We start from the raw sequence: 19184 nt of genomic DNA on the forward strand, positions 1-19184 counted from the left end.
ACGCAGAACTGGGATTTCTGAGCCATTTCTGTGTTTAAATATGAAGCACGGGAGGCGGGAGGGTGACAGTTGCTCCGGATTAGCTACTTCGGAGTACAACTGGGGGCGTGAGCCCGTTAAACGTGGAACATATACGTTCAACCGTCATCCCAGATCAAGTGTCGCGGAGCGAAACGCTCCCAAGAAGCGAGAGAAACTACCCTCCGTTCTTCCGTTAAGAATGAGGTAATAACAACTGGTCGTTTAAAACAGTTGGGTCAACCGCCTCGAACAGGCAGCGCGCGACACCCACACCGACAGTTTGTTTTAAGGCGGGAAAATCAACCAAGTTGCCTGAATAGGGGGCGGAGTTAATCCGGGCGGGCGGGCGGAGCGCGCGCTGCAGCCGTTGAGAGGCTGACGGGTCGGTCGCGCGCCGGTGGCGGCGGCGGGGTGGGTCGGTGTGAGGCGAGATGCTGCTGCTCCCCCTCCCCCCCCCCGTTTCTCGTTCTTCCCCCGCTCCACTTTTTCTCCTCAAACATTAAAGTGGGCGAGGTGGAAAGGCGCATTGAGTGCGCGCGCGGGGGTGGGGTGAGGATTGTTCTCTAGCAACCCAAATATTCTCTGGCTTTACCAAAACCGATAGAAATTCATATATATAGATATATATATATATGTGCATTTTAATCCCCCACTTAACCCCCCAAAGGCTGGAGCTTCAAAATACCAGTGATTATTTTTGCAGAGCCGTACTGGGGTCTCCCTGGCCCTCAGTTGACGGTCTCCAAGACAGGACACCAAAGGAAATGAGTTTTTGTGGGGAGGAGGAAAAAAAATAGTTCAATGGCCTGCAAAGTAAAAACATTCCTGGAAATGGAAGGGAACTTTCAGTCGCCTTTAGTGGTGGCGACAATAATTTTATTAGTATTGTTGTTACTATCTTATTATTCAAGTCACACGTTCAGTCCTTGGCAGCTAGAATTGGGAGAGATGTCTGAAAACCTGGAGAGATGCTGCCAGCCAGTGTTGACGATACTGAGCTGGATGGAGCAAGGGTGGAAGGCAACTTCCTATGTACATCTCAACGCTCGTAACAGGTTAGCTTCATAGAATCATAGAGTTGGAAGAGACCACAAGGGCCATCGAGTCCAACCCCCTGCCAAGCAGGAAACACCATCAGAGCACTCCTGACATATGGATGTCAAGCCTCTGCTTAAAGACCTCCAAAGTAGGAGACTCCACCACACTCCTTGGCAGCAAATTCCACTGTCGAACAGCTCTTACTGTCAGGAAGTTCTTCCTAATGTTTAGGTGGAATCTTCCTTCTTGTAGTTTGGATCCATTGCTCCGTGTCCGCTTCTCTGGAGCAGCAGAAAACAACCTTTCTCCCTCCTCTATGTGACATCCTTTTATATATTTGAACATGGCTATCATATCACCCCTTAACCTCCTCTTCTCCAGGCTAAACATGCCCAGCTCCCTTAGCCGTTCCTCATAAGGCATCGTTTCCAGGCCTTTGACCATTTTGGTTGCCCTCCTCTGCACACGTTCCAGTTTATCAGTGTCCTTCTTGAACTGTGGTGCCCAGAACTGGACACAGTACTCCAGGTGAGGTCTGACCAGAGCAGAATACAGTGGCACTATTACTTCCCTTGATCTAGATGCTATACTCCTATTGATGAGGCCCAGAATTGCATTGGCTTTTTTAGCTGCCGCGTCACACTGTTGGCTCATGTCAAGTTTGTGGTCAACCAAGACTCCTAGATCCTTTTCACATGTACTGCTCTCAAGCCAGGTTACTGCTCTCATTATGCAAGGAAGAATATGGCTCAGTTTCCCGTGGGATGCAGAAACAGTTCTCATGGGACACATGACATTGACAGAGGACACGGCGCGTTCAGCATGTAGAACAAATTCCAGACTGACTCAGAATTGGATGTGGCATATGCTAGGATACGCAGAGCAGATTTTACAGGAGCCGTTTAGGGCACTTGTCATATCCAGTGAGATATGACACACAGTGCAAGGATTGTCATAAACCTTTTGTTGGTCCCAGAACACCACTCCACCCCCACCCCCCATTTTTGCATTTGGAATTGCATTGCTGCTGGCAGCTTTTTAAACCTTAGCTTCTGTAAATGAGATATTTTACCAGATTTGGGGGAGAATAGATGGACAGAGTTGACACTTGTTGGATGTGTAGTGATGTATAACAGTAGTAGCGGGACTCGGGAACGTAAGTATGGGGATTGGCATGCACTCCCATCTTCTACCCTAAGTGTTCAGGTCAGTTTCCCCTCTTACAGTTTTAACACTTTTTACACGAATCGTCATAGAATCATAAAATCATGGAATGTTAGAGTTGGAAGGGACCCCGGGGGTCATCCATCCAGTCCAACCTCCTGAAATGCAGGAATCTCAGCTAAAGCATCTATGACAGATCCATGACCACCCAACCTCTCCTTAACAACCTCCAAGGAAGGAGAGTCCACCACTTCTCGTGGGAGTCTGTTCCACTGCTGAACAGCTCTTACCGTCAGAAAGTTTTCCGAATGTTTAGTCGGAATCTCCTTTCTTGCAACTTGAAACCGTTGGTTCGAGTCCTACCCTCCAGTGCAGGAGAAAACAAGCATGCTCCTCCTTCACGTGACAGTCCTTAAGATATCTGAAGATGACCATCTCCTTCCAGTCGCCTCTTTTCCAGGCTAAACACACCTAACCCCTTCAAGCGCTCCTCATAAGGCTTAGTTTCCAGACCCCTGATCCTCTAGCTTTCCCTCCTCTGCACACGTTGCAGCTGTCATGCCAGGAAAGTGGAGTTCAGAAGGGGAATTTGGGTTGACTATGCAAAAGCAAGCAGTTGCTTAGCGTATGTGGGAAGCAACGGGATTTACTCAAAATCTCAAAAGCAGAAATCAGTTCCTAAACTTTGGTCTCGTATAAAGGGCATGGATTATAATCCGATTGGGCTGCCATGTACTCCAGCCGTTTGCTTAAACGAGGGTCGTATGACAGCTCTAACTTCGGGAAGTGACTGAGTTAAAACCGTAGAGCTTCTACTGTCTCCGACGCCTAGAAAGGACTCAGAAGGAAGTACCGTTTGTTGAGGGGGCTTAATCATGAAGGGACCTTCCTGTTGCAAGCGGATCTCCATAGCTAGACACCTAGCAGCATCCCCATGCCCACTAATGAAAACAAAGCCTGCAGGGGACCCATAAGGGAGACAACGCCAAAGAACAAGGTTCGACGTGGCTGCAATTGCAGCATCTCGCTGGATCGTACGAGCAGATGATGAAGGGAAAGGGGCTGGGGAAGGGGTGGGAGTGAAAACAGTAATGGAGTCAGGAAACTGTCATGGTGACAGGAATGCAAGAACTGGGCTGGGGAAAGTTAAGGAGAAACGACACCCCCCCCCCCGCTTCCAACTCAGCTTTGGCAGCTTTCCTTTAATTGTGCAAAATATCCTTAAATTTTAGAGGAATATTTCTGATGTGAGAGGTGTTGGGCGGGTTTGGTTTTCTTTTTTCTTTTTCTTTTTAAATAACTGTCATATGGGGAACTTACGACTGTTCTAGTAGGCTCCATAGAAAGAAGGGTATAGATGTCTCTACTGATATGGACTTGTGGGGAATGTCTGTTTTGTAAGATGCTAGGGAATTTGTGTTATAGGATGATCTAAAATACGTGTACAGGGGTTGCTCTTTTATGAGCCTCAATAGGGAACTGGGGCATGGTTACACATGTGAGCATTGCATGTCTTAATGGTGTAGACATCTTTGCATGCTCTCACCCTATACAAATCTATTTCTTTCCCCGCAATCAGAATTCCCCAGTACTAACACTGCTGTGACTTCCCTTATGGAACGTGAAAAAGAAACATGTATCCTGGATCTCCAGGACTCCAGTGAAGAAGAGACACTAAGAGGTGAGGAATGAATGGAAGCTCTGCAGCTTAATGACTTAATGAATCAGGAAATCTCCCCTCCCCCTTCCACAAAGTTATAGGGATGTTTTTAGAAAAGCCATCACCTCTTAACAGCTTTCTTTAAACATATAAAGGGAAAGAAAAAAAATATTAGAGATTTCCAGGTTTACCAGAAGGAACCTTGAAATTAGACTTGATTTGGATTATTGTAATGAGATGTCTTACCTCCTTATTTAGAACCCTGCTTTCCTGTTCCTGTTTTCTTGATCCACCACCAAAATTACGCAAGAGTCATTTTCACCCCTTATCATTTTGCTGAGGTTTCAAAGATATGCCATCAACCTTCTCTCTCAATTTGTGGGAGAGTTTTCAGTTGCTACTTGTCAGTTCTATAGATCTATTTTAACATTTTTGTTAAACTATGCAGGCAATGAAATTAGTTTTGCAATCCGCTTTAGTCTAATCACCCACAAGTGTGGGACTGGTGCTGATGGAGCACAAGACTAACAGGAGGCAGGTGTTCAGACAAGACATGGTAAACTGTGATTAGCTTCAAAAAGGGTTGAATAGCTGCAGAAAGTAAGACCCTATGCAGCAAACTCCCCATAGCTTTTATGTGATCACCCTTGAAGGTTGAGCTAATTCATCGCACATACTACAGAAATACATCAAGGTTTTAACAAAAATTCATATATTTCTATATAATGAGAAAATCTATTACGTTCTCTTTCAATGCTCTAATTTTACCCACAATTCTGTCAATTCCTTGTGATGAGAGAATTGTGAGTAAATAAGTTTCTTTGATTACCAAAATAGCCTCCATGATTGACTTTTTGCAAGCTTTGTGGCAGTTTAAAAGCAGGAGGGGATTTGTATCAATTTCCTTTGTGTTAGGGCTGGGCGTTATCAGCTTTTCAACACTGCAGTGTATCGGCAGCCAAACATCGTGGTTTGGTGACATACTGTGAAGTTGAAAAAACAAGATGCACTGGCCTCTGCCTGTGAGAAACTGGGTGAAACTGCCCCAGCTCTCACCTCCGAGAGCTGAGGCAGTTTCACCCAGGCTTGCAGGCTGGGACAATGCAGCTTGTTTGTACCGCTCAGCCCCGGTGCAAGCAGGCAGAGCACCAGGGCTCCTTTAACTGCTCTCTGTGGGGAACGGCAACCATGCTCCCCTCAGCTGAGCAGTTTCACAGAGTCCCCACCCCACCACAGCTTGCAGGAGCCAGTGCTGGGCTGGGGGCTCCTTTAACTCCTTGACTGAGGCAAGGGCAGCTGCACATTCCTCAGTCAAGCAGTTTAAAGATGCAGAGGGAGGAGCCGATACAGCTTGTTTCTCCCTTTGCGTCATATGAGGGCAGAGTAGGATGGCGGTTTCACTCAGCAATATATTCTTGGTGAAACCACCACCACTCCTGAGTCCCTCTGCTAGCAGTGCCCACTGGAGGAAGGAACTCTTGACTCCCTTCAGTGGATGCTGCTAGCAGGGGGACCCAGGAGCGGTGCCGGTTTTGTCATTGTTATTTATTTTAAAATGTATAGTGTGCTTTCCCAAGGTTCAAAGCAGTGTACAAAATGAAGTTAAGAGTTCAGCTGCCAACAGTGAGGTAAAAATCTTTGGTATGATTATTCCAACAGAAGACATTGAGATAATAAATGAAAATAAGGAAGAGGAAGCAGAACAACAGAACATACAGAAAGAAGACAAGTGGATTCATGACAAGGCAAAGAGCCAGCAAGAAATCTTCCAGGAAAAAGGAATCACAGCACAAGGCCATCTAATGGAAACTACCCAGCATGTGGCCAGTAATGGTGAATCTGTCATATCTGTGGAACAAGAATCTACGGACATTTTTTCCGACAATGACAAGGTGCCCAAAGCCACCATCTGCCCTGACTGTGGGAAGAGCTTCAGTAACAGCTCCCACCTAGTCCGCCATCGTCGTGTACATACGGGAGAGAAACCCTACAAATGCCCCCACTGTGACAAGAGCTACCGCCAAGACTCCCACCTGGTCCAGCACATGCGTTCTCACACAGGGGAGAAGCCATACCGCTGTACTCACTGTGGCAAGGGCTTCTCCCAGAGCTCCAACCTTATCATCCACCAGCGGACTCATACGGGCGAGCGGCCCTTCACCTGTCCCGAGTGTGGGCGGAGCTTCAGCCACAGCTCCGATCTCATCCAGCACAAGCGGATCCACACGGGCGAGAAGCCCTACGTCTGCTCCATCTGCGGGAAGTGCTTCTCGCAGAGCTCCAAGGTCACCCAGCACAAGCGCTTCCACTCGGGGGAACGGCCGTTTTCCTGCGGGGAATGCACCAAGACGTTTCGTCTCCGCGCTGACTTGGTCCGCCACCTCCGTGCCCACACCGGCGAACGGCCCTTTGGTTGCCCAGAATGCGGGAAGCACTTCGCCGAGAGCTCCCACCTTATCCGACACCAAAGGATCCACATGAGCGAACGGCCCTTTCGCTGCCCAGACTGTGGGAAAGGGTTCAACCAGAGCTCCAACCTGCAGCAGCACCAGCGCGTGCACCGAGGCCAGAAACCCTTCAAATGCGATGAGTGCGGGAAAGGTTTTGGCGTAAGCTCAGCACTGCTGCAGCACCAGCGCACGCACACGGGCGAACGGCCCTACTGCTGCAGCCAGTGTGGGAAGAGCTTCAGCGTCAGCTCCACTTATCACATACACCAGCGTATCCATGCTGGTCAAAAGCCCTACTCGTGCGCCAATTGCGGGAAAGGCTTTGTGCGCAGTTCCGCTCTCCTTCAGCACCAAGCCACCCACACTGGCGAAAAGCCCTTCCGCTGCCCATACTGCGGGAGAGGCTTTGGACAGAAGTCGGCACTCTCCCAGCACCGGCGAGCCCACGTGAGGAGAGGAGAGACGTTGGCTTTGGTGGAGGGCTGGGATGCTGCTGGGATGGAAGGTGTTGGGGACCAGGGGGTGGAAGGAGGAGTGGACAGCCTGTGGCAAGGCAACGGGATAGGGATTATGGAGCAGGAGTGGCAGAGCGAAGGGGACGAGAGCATGAGGCGGGAATGGGAGGACGACGGGGATGAGACGATGCGGGTGGAGTGGCAGGACGACGCAGACGAGAGCGTGGTGCAGCGGTTGCAGGAAGACGGCAGAGAGGGCATGAGGCAGGAGTGGAAGGATGGTGTGGATGACGAAACAGAGAGGACAGAGTGGCAGGATGACGAGGACGAATGTGTGGAGCCGGGCTCGCAGGACGACTGCACTGAAAGCATGAGGCTAGAATGCCAGGACGACCCCGACGACGAGGCCGACGAGAGGGTGGCGGTGGGGTTGCAGGATGATGGGGACGAGAGCATGAGGCTGGAATGTCAGGATGACGAAAGCGAGGAGGAGGATTTCCAAGACCATGAGGATCAACGACTGAGGGGGAAGTGTCTGGATGAGATTGTGGAGCCAGACTGGCAGGATGACAGAGAGGAGAGCCTAAGGGAGGAGTGGGAGAACGCCGTAGGTGAGAACTTCAGGCAGAAGCACACCAGCGAGGGACAGGAGTGGCACGGCAGTGAAGACGGTAGCGAGAGGCAAAGCTGGCTGGGAGAAGGGGAGGATAGCTTGGAGGGGGAAGGCGGGGAGATTGGAAGACAGAGTTGCCAGGATGAAAATGAGGAGATTGTGGTATTAAAGTGATTGGTTGGGATGCAGCGGACAAAAGAATGGGAGTGGGATGCTTGGGGAACTCATTCTATAGCCCAACCGGCAAGCCATCAATATGTCGTGGACAGAAATGGCAGGACTATCCACTGGTGCAAAGTGCTCTTGTTCACCTGCAGCAAATATGGCCGTGTTTGTGTTGTGTGGGAGATTCTGCTTGGGCTGCTCCCCACTTGAAAAATGTCCCTCACCTTCAGTATCTGCATGCCTGTACTAGATATCTCCACATGGCTGCCTCATGGTCAAGCTGTATGATGATCCAGCTCCCTGTGTTGTCCCAAGTCTTGTGCCATTTGCTGGTCAAATTAATTCCAAATCGGGTGATTTTATTCAATCAGCTTTTAAATCTTACCCTACATCTGTACATGGTGTGCCACACTTCTCAAAGTGAACTATGTAATGTTAAAAACCCATAAAGCTACCCGAGGCAGGTGCCTTTTCATAAAGAGGTGGGTGACTGTGCCTTTCCTTACTGCTGTAAGCAATTCTTGCTACACTCCTTGAATCAGTTTGGTAGGAAGGACACCTCACCTCAGTCTGGAAGCTTTGAAATCATTGGCTTAAAAAGGTACTGTGTGAGCAACAAAAACCCCCCATTAACTTTGTTTTATTTTCACTGGTATTATTTAGGAGCCCAGGCAAATCTGGGAACATATGTAAGACTCCAGTATTTAACTAGAACAGCTTTTTAAACTCTTATTGCATGCTCCAGACCCTTTACCCTTCCTAACTGAAGTTATTTTTGTATTGTTTTGATTTCTGCTATTATCCATGTCTCCCTCTTATGAACTAATAAATGCTCTTTTTAATTCCCACTCAAGTACCCTGAATTCTTTTAATTTTGACGCCAGGGCTAATAATCAGGCTAAACATTTTTTCAAATCCATTTCAAGACAATTGATTTTACATAACCTATGCATTTTAGATACTCTGATCTGTGTCTGTTCTTTAGAAGCAGAATGCATTTACACTTACAATTGCCAATTAAATCTAGGCAGCTGAGCTGATCAAAACTTGCTGGCCTTGATCCAGAGAACAGAAGGAGTTATTCTGTATACCTAAAGGTGGTTTGAATTTGTGTTTCTCAAACAGCCACATAGCAAACCATTTGAAGCTGATGGGAGTTTCATTAGCAGTTTGGGATATGGTATGGGGCTTAGCCCTTCCAAGAGAAAATGTACACAGGGGGTACTCCAAGAATTAATTCCCTTTTACTGTCATTAAAATGATCTCTGGCTTCTGGCAAGACAAGATGGCAAGAGCCACGGCCGCGTGTTGCTCCTGATAACCGCCAGCACCAACTGCACTGCCTGACTGGTCCCCACGTCGCCACCACTATCGCAATCGGAGGGGGGAACTAGGGATGCCCAACGTGACAAGCAGAAAGGTCGCACAGAGCCCCCATCGGCATTGACCCTGCTGGGACCAGGAGCACCCCATCGACAGCCCAGCGAAGCTCCTAGGCCTGGAGGTCTCTGGAGCCGAACAGAAAGCAAAAAGGTGCCACTGCCACCGCTACCAAGGGAGAGAGATAGGAGGGTACTGGGAGGGCCAGGGAGGCCATGAGAAATAATGCGGCCTAGCCCAGGTCTGACCCTGAGCCTACCTCCCTGGCAGCTGGTGTGAAAAGAGCAGGTTGGGGACCGGGGGGGGGGGGGTTGAAGGGTTGAAACCATGTGCCGGAGACCACCCCAAGGAAAAACAAATGCAGCACAGGACATCCCCTTCTGGAAAGTTGTTGTTGTTTGTTGCTGTTTATTTTTTATTATTTTATTATTATTATCTTTGGATAACTGTAATGGCATCCATGCAGGAGGCCTGAACAATTGAACAAGACGGAAATAGATTGAAATTGCAGAGTTTTGAGAAATTAAAAAAAAAAGTGCGAGACTGGCTTCATTATCAGATAATGGAGACATATAATTTGGATAAGAAAATTGGTTTCCAGATGGAAAAATCAAAATTAGAAACAGAACTGTTAGTACCTAAAACTAAGATTTTGTCAAAAATGTAAAACTTGCTGTTGAAATGGAATACTCAGGATGAAACGGTGAAATCTGCTATGATTAAATGGGCACAAGATGTTGGACATAACATTATGTTTGCTGACTGGGAACAGTTGTGTACCACAGGTATGAAGTTTACGGCATGTAATGCCTTGAGAGAGAATATTATGAAAATGATTTACAGGTGGTACATGACCCCAGTCAAGCTTGCAAAAATCTATCATTTGCCCGATAATAAATGTTGGAAAAGTAAAGAAACTGAAGGTACATTCTTTCACCTTTGGTGGATGTGCCCAAGGATTAAGGCTTTCTGGGGAATGATATATAATGAACTGAAAAAGGTATTTAAATATACCTTCTTGAAGAAACCAGAGGCCTTCCTCCTGGGCATAGTCGGCCAATTGGTGTCAAAGAATGATAGAACTTTTTTTATGTACGCTACAACAGCAGCAAGAATACTCATTGCAAAGTACTGGAAGACACAAGAGTTACCCACTCTGGAAGAATGGCAGATGAAGCTGATGGACTATATGGAACTGGCAGAAATGACTGGCAGAATCCGAGACCAGGGAGAAGAGTCAGTGGAAGAAGATTGGAAGAAATTTAAAGACTATATACAGAAATATTGTAAAATTAATGAATGTTAGAATGATGTTGGATAGAAATTAAGTGGTTTCCAGCTGTAATGCTTTAAGGGAATATGAAAAATGGGTTGTTAATAGGGAAAAATCTAATGTTACTATTTTAAGACCAAAGATTAGGATAAGCAAAGAGGCTAAGGATTTGCTGAGCCAACAAATTGAACTGGAATACAAAAAAGGGAGGTATGAGGTGGTCCGGGAAACAAGCTATGGAAAATAAGTAATAGAAAAATGGAGTGTTTTTTAATCATTTTTATTTTGTATTTTTTTTCCTTTTTCATTTTGTATTGTAATATCTTAAAAAAAATCTTAATAAATATCTTACAAAAAATATATGAATAATTGAAGGCTGCTCCCTGGGACTGCCGAAGTCGCAGAAAAAACTACACTCGTTTATTTTCTCACACAAAAAGTCAAGAATCAGCCCCAAACACCTGCACCTCCCCTCCCCAAAAGGAGGATGGGGAACCCCCAACATAGAATCATATTACATCGCCAACCAAGTATGCCACATAATCCACACATATTCTAGAAGACGAGACGAAACAATGGGTCCACTTGGAGAGAGACACCACCAAAAACATCCCCACAACACCATACCCATTTCTCCAAAACAAACTAAAGAAAATCCCCAGAACACTGAACAGGTTCAGACAATCCATGCTTAAGGCATGGAAGGGAAAAGTAGGCATACTGTCCCCATCCCCAACCCCACTAACCCCCCTGGCCTATCGCCCACTATTCCAACGCGCAGCACAAAACCTCCAGATAAAAACCTGGCAAGCCAAAGGCCTACACTGTCTAAAAGACTTATTCAAAAACAACAAACCCATACCAACACAAGAAATACTAGGGAACACACAAATACCACCCAATCCAACAGTAAAATCAGCAGCTGCTAGGCCCTTGACTACCTTCGAAAATCTCCTGACAGCAAAGGGACACGGCAAAGGGATGGTATCCACAGTATACAAAATACTGCTCCAGAATCTCAAAACCCCCCTTGACACTGAAACTCACCTACAGGTGGTACTTAACACCAAGGAAACTGGTGCTGAGGAACCTCACCAAGATGTTGGAGAGGCTGCACCTCCACAGGTCGTGGGAATGCCCTAAAATCCAACCCTTCTGGACAGCAGTCCTACAAGAGATATGCCAAATAACTAAACAGGTATAAGAACTTACCCCAGAACTAGCCCTACTGAACATCTTTCTAGATCATAATGACCACTCACATTATACAGAGCTTATAACCCACTTACTCTCAGCAACCAGAAGCCTCAAAGCCAGACACTGGAGAGAACTGTCAGGAGTAAACATGGACCAATGGTATCAAAATGTATGGGAAACGACCTTAATATAAAAGCTAACCAAGAAACTGAAACTGACACGAGGACAAATAGAAGAGGACGCCTTCACCCCAGTATGGCTCCAATTTTTCACATACACAACCCAACGAGACAAGAAGAATGCACCAACATCATATGAATCAATTTGGCTTACCTGACCCAACAAACCCTCATTCCCTCACAAATTCAAACAAACCCCACTGCAGCCAACTACAGACAACCAACCACACCCTGCCCCCAATACCTCTCACTACCAAGGAAATGTACTAAACAAATAGAAAGAGAACCTACCTGGTTGATGCTGACACAAAAGCTCACATGTACAATATACAAAATATAAGCCTCACCACCCCACCCCTCCTCTCCCCCCTCTATTTCCCCAACATTATACTGTCCTCAACACTAATATCTCACAGCAAATGTAACTGTTTTGTAAGAAAGACACTACAACCTGAAAAAAGAAACAAGGCATGTACTTTTGTAAACCAAGAAAATATTTAATAAAAATATTTTTAAAAAAGAATATCTCTGACAGCTTTGTATTCTGGCCCATTTACTTTAAAGCTGCCTAACTAACTTACCGGTAGTTGAATTTCATCTTTCCACACTGCCTTTTGCTGTATAGATCTTCTAAAAATAGTTACACTGTCGCAGACATGATTACATTGTTAAAAGTTTTTAAGGTTTTTTAAAAGGCCCTCTGGGTTGTATGTTGCAATATAGGAAGATGTGGTGAATAACTTAAGGAGGAAAAGGGAGGAAGATAAATGACTAATAGTTTTAATTTAAACACAATTCGTCAAAATTGGTAATGTGAGTACAAAAGTAACCTGTTGACAAACCTAGAGTACCACAAAGGTTGAAGGAATTAGGTGCCACATAAACAATCCATCGTTTCTTGTAAACTGAATTCTGACTTACTGGACTTCTTAAAACCTTTGGCTGCAATCCTGTGTATACTTACTTGGGAATATGAGCCACGAAACACAGTGGGATTTACTTCTGAGTAAACAAGCATAGGTATACATTATTTCTAAAAACGGAGGAAAAACTAAGTTGATTTGCACAGTTGCCACTTCATAGAGTCTCTTTTAAAAGTCTGGAAAAGGCCAGTGTCTGTTCCTTTTCATTAGGGCGCATTAGGGAAGTACAATAACGCAATTCCTGCTTTCAACTCCTTTTCTCTGTCCATCATATACACCTGTGATCAGCAGCCCCAATGCATACAGATGACAACGAGTATCATTCCAAGGAGACACAGTTCTATTTCGCAAAACAGGACTTTTGCAAACAGTTTGACTTCACCCACCCAGAGGTGAACTCCATTGTCGCTTGAGACAGATGGATGCCAACACACACAAAAAACACATATGCAAATTTTAAGAAGGTGAGTATAAGTCCTTGCTGGCAACAGAAAAGTCACTCTTTCCTTCCCTGCACATTTAGACCAGTTATCGTGACTGCAGTTTGTGGGGAGGAGACTGATCTATTCATTTCGTATCAGCTTCTCCATTCAACAGGTCTGTTTTTTCTTTGGCTTCTTTTTCATTGTCGCTCCCTTCACTGCCGTCTGATTTGGCTTCTTTCTGTGCATCACCTCCCGGATTGTCTTCTAAATCTACTGCATTATTATTTTCTTGAAGGTCCATCATCTCTTTATAATTACGTTTGAAGAATCCACACTATAAACAAAAGGGAGGGGAAACTGTTAGCAGTAGCTTGAGTAAGATGCTTGATCTGGATATGGGAGACGTAACTTCAAAACCCAATGTAAAGTTTTTGTGATGGCCATCCCAGTGGTCTTCAACTTTGGGGGGGGGACCCCCCAAAATCTACCACCTTTCTGAATATCAACCTTTATCCCTCTATTTTTCCCAGTTTCTATTCATCAGGTATCTTGAATGAGCAAATAATCTAAAAAAATGGGGGGGGGGTTGCCATTGATGTGATTCAGTTTAGTCCAGGCCCTAACTCAGTTGCATATATTATTATTATTAATAATAATTATTATTATTATTATTATTATTATTAAATATTTAAAACATCTCTAACCAGTGCACAGAAAATTTAAGGAATAACAGACAACTTAAACAAAATATTACAAAAACACCCAGTTACATATAAAAATGTTACATTCATACTGTACAAAGTCACTAATATATAAAAATCATATCGTTTTCCTTCTGACACCCTCTCAGCCTCCGTGTTCTTGCTCAGGATCCAAACAACTCACAGCTCACCCACAAAAGTCTCACATTCAGAAGAGTTCCTGGAAACAGCAGACATCAGCCTAGTCTCTCACTCTAGAATTGCTTTTTATGGTTTCTCTCTCCTGCATGAATTTTCTTATGTGAGGTTAGCCTGGTCATGTGATTGAAGCTTGTTCCACATTCCAAGCATTTAAAATGGCCTAGTATGTCCCACAGGGTTGTTGTAAAGTACTTAGTACACTTATAAATGAGATGTGGCAATAACAGCACAATCTAGCTCATGTTAAGTTTATGGTAATTGATTGGAAGGATCAGTTAAGCACTCTCTGCCATTCATATCTATGGAGGATAAAAATGGCTTAACTTTGGCTGGACCACATGGATGATCATTTTAAAAAGGAGGTGGTTGTTCAACAGCCATGATCCAATACAGTCTCTTCAGGCTGAATAGGTATGGAATCTATGTTCTGGAAGCAGAAAAGCCCAAACCATGATATCAAAATGTATTATGCCAATTTATTTACTCAAGCCCCAGGAGGCATAAAGTTAAGTTTATTCTGCCACGGGATTTATTTATTTATTTAGAATTGAGCTGCCAAAGCTCACTGAAAATATCCATGCATTTTTTTATCCTTCCTTTCCCGTAAGAAGTCTTGTGATTAAGAAGTCTAAAGACAACCAAAGCAGGCACATATAACACATACATCAGTTAGAAAATGTGTGCTAGTCTACCTAATAAAACTGTTTCCAAAACATTACAATATTTTTTTTATAAAACACCTGAATAGATTGATAACACTTTTAAAAACTGAACCACAGAGTTGCTGGTGTGCTCTGAGCCGCTCCCTGGACCACTATCCCCATGATTGGAGATGGCCAGGACTTAATGCATGATATTCTAGGACCACCAGCAAAATGGCTGTGCTGCCAAATACAGCAGTTCTTTCCAAGGATATCAGGACAAAAGGAATGAGGAGGTGGAAGGGGAACCCAAACAGTTTTGTTAACAAATAAACAGCAGGCATGCAAAGCATAAAATAAAACATACCCGACAGGGGCTACCCAATCTCCCCTTCAGCTGCCCGGAGCCCCAGGTAGAGCAGCAGGAGAAAGACCCTGACCTTAGGTCTCCCAGCATCAGGTCCTTTGATCTGGGTAGAAGCTCCCCGGGCCCCTCCCACCTACGGCTTTTATAGCCTGCCTTGATGTAATCAAGTGCACCTGGCATTACTCATGATTAGCCCAGGACCCTGAGATGGGATTAATACAGAGCAGCTGAGCGTCTCCCACTACCTGTAGCCGGGCATCCAGCCACCAGCACTTGCAACACAGAAGAACCCAAGAAACTCCCGACAGGTGTGTGAAACACAAGAATCCGGCAGACTTAAACTGGGGATGTTAAAGGGAAAGGGACATGCCACCTAACTCCTCAAAATACAATTGTCTTCTGCATTTCCACTACAATGGCACTAGAATTCTGCGTAACTTATCAAATCCTACAGGAATCTAACTTGGTATAAGAATGGTATAAATGCAGAATCTGATTTCCCGCCCCCTCCCCCATGCTGAGGACAAATGTCCAAGTTTTGATAGAGCCAAATTTAGAAAAGAACCCTTGCTCAGTGGTAGAGCACATGCTTTACATACAGAATGCCCCTTCCATCTCCAGGCAGCACAGAGAAAATGTCCTGAGGTGGCGGGGGGGTCACTGCCAGCCAACGTAGGCAGCATTTAGCTAAAAAAGGACCAGCAGTCTGACATAATAGAAGACAGCTTTGCTGTGACTTCAAGATGAACATCTCAGCAGAAGCAGATTTAAACTACTGATAAAACCGTTGCTGCTAAATTGCCTAAAAAATGACCTGAGCTCTCAGCTACTCCTAACCCAGGATTCCCAATGTACATCGAGTCTTACCTTGTAAAGTGATACAATGATGAGAATTAGCAAGAACAAGCCTCCGACAGCACTGCCTATTATAACAGGGAGATAGTTCATCACATGAATCATCTCCACCTCAGCAACCTGGGGAGCAGGGAGAGAAAAAACACACAGATCATGACTGGTTGCAGTGGGCCTGAGACAGACAGCCTAGTTCTGAAGGAGCCAAATCATCAGGGGAAAGGTCTTCACTCAAGACTGGCATGCCAGGCCAGTCCTGTATTTTCTCCGGCAAAGGCCTCTCTCTTGCCCAGAATATACCAGATAACGTTTGCTGCTTCTAAAATAGAAGTCCAGCTTTTACACAGTCAAGGTTAAGAACAAAGGCAACTAAAGCAAGATGCCCTGATACAGCAAAGGCGACATGAAGCTGTATCTGTGAAGCTAGCTAGTGATCATTGCACACCTGCAATCTTTTCAAAAGGGTATCATACAAAGTAGCTAAAGAAGATTTAGGCAGGAAAAGAGGTAGCTTTAAAAACACAATGAATCTAATAGAAAGGAAGCTATACAGCTCAAGATACACAGATGCTTCAACACTCTAGAACAGTGTTTTTCAACCTTTTTTGGGCAAAGGCACACTTGTTTCATGAAAAAAATCACGAGGCACACCACCACTGTGTGCGGAGAGGGAGATGTCAGAGCCCCGCTGCTCTCTATGGGGAATCGGATGAGAGCGGACCGCCTGTCCGCTCTCATCCGATCCCATCTGATCTGATCCCCACCCAGGACGGATGGAAAATAGGGTGGACACAGTCCGGCGCCCGCCTAGTGGGCGAAAATTTGACATTTTTTTTTTTAATCTTTCGAATTTTTTAATTTTTCCCGCGGCACACCAGGCAACATCTCGCGGCACACTAGTGTGCCGCGGAACAGTGGTTGGGAAACACTGCTCTAGAAAGCATTTTGTTCTCAAAATTGGATTGACTTAAGGATTGGTTAAAAGAAAAAGGATAGAATATACACTTAAGGTGACTGAACAAATTTGACTGTTCTAATTTATGGGGATCCTCTCCAGTTTGATTAATTAAAAAAATTAAAAGTGGGTTAAATATTGTTCTCAGAAACATATGCAATAAGAAAAATCTACATTTTATAGTCATATTTTGGGAGCTTCTAGACATCCCTCCTGGTATGCTTGCAGAGAGGTGATACAGTATAGCCAGCATTGAGTTGGTAGCTCACACTTTCCAGTGCAATTTAGAAAAGTGACAAGATAATTACACTAGAAAGTGTGGGTTAATGATCACATTTTTGTGAATAAGCAGCCTGTCTGAAAGTGCCTATAATGTTCCAGAGGACAAAAAGGCTTTTAATTATGAAATAATATAGGGTAAGGGAGAAATCTGGTAAATAGTTCTGTAAGGAAATCACTTGGATGGAGAAGATTATGATAGAAGTAATGCTATGAAATCCTGCAAGCAAAACAGGTAAATCTGCAGAAAGGGAGGAAAAGAAGCAATTCCTGCAGCATGCACTACCTGAAAGTGGGCAAATTCAGCTGGGTAGAAATTTGTGTATCTTGTAGTATCAAATGTAAACCACAAGGCTGTGCAAAACTTGAACTGAGATGTCTTCTGCAAAGTAAGAGAAACGGACAATTTGTTTTAGACCATACTGGGCAGGATCATTCACATGCAGAAAATCCCACCTTTAAAGAAAGAATAATATTTTCAAGCACTTATTGCCGCACCAACTAAATTGAAGTTATATTATCTTGGGGGGTGACTTGGGAGGTATAAGGAGGCCACTCAAAAGATTTCCACGTGTGCCATGGTAACAATAAATCTATAATAATAGCACCACAGCAGGAATGCAACATGTCTGTCCAAAAGGAATGGATGTCATGCCGTTTGCATGATGTCAAATTTAATTGAAAACAAAAGTACAGAAGGGCTGGTGGAGCTCAGTGACTGAGCACATAGTCTGCATGCAAGCAGTCCCGTGTGCAAAACCCCTCATCTCTAGACAGGGCTGAGAAAATACCTCTATCCAAACCCCTGGAGGGTGGCTGCTAATCACTGATGCCAATACCCAAGCTTAGAGTGGTTAGATGTAAAAAGAGGACAGAGCCTCTACACCTTTAACTGCCGAGTCGCTGGTACACACTGCAGAAGGCCAAACGGAGAACCAGCTTCAGAGCTCACTGGTGAAAAACTTACTGTAACTCAATACATTTCAGAGCAGAAGCACCCCTTCAAGAGCTTGAAAAACTTGAGAATTCTTAAAATTCAAAAGCACACTGTAGCAGTGCAAATAACTCTTCTTCTTCTTCTTCTCATAATGGGCTTATTATGTCTTTCCTTTATTATCGCTGTGTTGACTGTATTGCCCCCACCCCAGCGTCAATATTAGTACTTTGAATAAACTGGAATGAGGGACTCACTATACAAGGAAAGGATCCCATTCTCTTACCTTCCACCTCTAAAAACCCATGCCCCAGGTCCCAATGTGGACAGGAGTTGACATTTGCTGCAAGTAACCCTTTACGGACCATTCCAAGCCTTTACCTCAATTTTGCTTTGGGTATACATCAACCCAGTGATATGGATTATGGAGGAATTGATCTGTCCAAGATCACACTTGTAGGTGAGATAAGTACCAGTTGCACATTGCTAGGAAGAAAGCAGAAGTTTTAAAAAGCGCCCATCCACACTTAAGAAACCTTAGTTTTCAGGAGTTCTCTAGAAGTGAACAGTACCACATTATTCTCCTAATATTCAATTCCATGCAGAATTTCTTGCAAAACAATTATTCCTAATATAAAGCATTTTTATAAGTCGTCACTAAAATATAGGCATTCCTATACACACTTCCTATACTATACACACCCCCTTCATGGATCACTGCCTTGCCGTGGCGAAGGGGCTTGAAGAACTCAGAGAAGCTATGAACTATGCCGAGCAGGGCACACAAGATGAACAGGTCATAGTGGAGAGTTTTGACCAAACGTGATCCACCTGGAGTAGGAATCGGCAAGCCACTCCAGTATCCCTGCCAAGAAAACTCCATGGACAAAGACAACAGGCATATAAAAGTTATGACACTGGAAGATGAGCCCCTCAGGTCGGAAGGTGTCCAACATGCTACTGGGGAAGAGCGGAGGACAAGTACAAGTAGATCCAGAGCTGATGAAGCGGCTGGGCCAAAGCCGAAAGGACGCTCAGTTGTGGATATGCATGGAAGCGAAAGGAAAGTCCAATGCTGTAAAGAAAAATATTGCATAGGAACCTGGAATGTAAGAACCATGAACCTGGGTAAGTTGGATGTGGTCAAAAATGAGATGGCAAGAATAAATATTGACATCCTGGGCATCAGTGAGCTAAAATGGACGGGAATGGGCGAATTCAGTTCGGATGACTACCATATCTACTACTGTGGGCAAGAAACCCGTAAGAGAAATGGAGTGGCCCTCATAGTCAACAAAAGAGTGGCGAAAG

General features: G+C 44.8%; 2 protein-coding genes across 7 annotated transcripts in view; one reads left to right on the forward strand and one right to left on the reverse strand.

Annotated features, from left to right (window-relative positions):
• The first annotated feature begins 745 nt into the window (after window positions 1-745).
• Window positions 746-8414, forward strand: LOC309516137 (uncharacterized protein). 4 transcript variants are annotated; one of them, XM_082194625.1, is made up of 3 exons: window positions 746-1076; window positions 3803-3904; window positions 5543-8414. In XM_082194625.1, the coding sequence occupies exons 1-3, from the start codon at window positions 1052-1054 to the stop codon at window positions 7573-7575; spliced, it is 2160 nt and encodes a 719-aa protein (XP_082050751.1). In that variant the 5' UTR covers window positions 746-1051; the 3' UTR covers window positions 7576-8414. The 4 variants fall into 4 exon arrangements, with proteins under 4 accessions (XP_082050751.1, XP_082050752.1, XP_082050753.1 ...); XM_082194626.1 differs by having other exon boundaries at window positions 5546-8414; XM_082194627.1 differs by lacking the exon at window positions 746-1076 and adding an exon at window positions 2822-3220.
• Window positions 8415-12071: 3657 nt separating this feature from the next.
• The window catches only part of ITGAL (integrin subunit alpha L), a 50427-nt gene continuing 43314 nt past the window's right edge, over window positions 12072-19184 (reverse strand). For all 3 annotated transcript variants that reach the window (XM_082195901.1, XM_082195903.1, XM_082195902.1), the window contains 4 exons: window positions 18255-18359; window positions 17226-17321; window positions 15721-15828; window positions 12072-13277 (listed from right to left, as the gene is read on the reverse strand). In XM_082195901.1, the coding sequence (XP_082052027.1) occupies window positions 13086-13277; window positions 15721-15828; window positions 17226-17321; window positions 18255-18359 (501 nt within the window). In that variant the 3' untranslated portion in view covers window positions 12072-13085. The remainder of the gene's footprint in view (window positions 13278-15720; window positions 15829-17225; window positions 17322-18254; window positions 18360-19184) is intronic.

Source organism: Podarcis vaucheri (assembly GCF_965113315.1).
Source record: "Podarcis vaucheri genome assembly, chromosome: 13".
NCBI lineage: Eukaryota > Metazoa > Chordata > Lepidosauria > Squamata > Lacertidae > Podarcis > Podarcis vaucheri.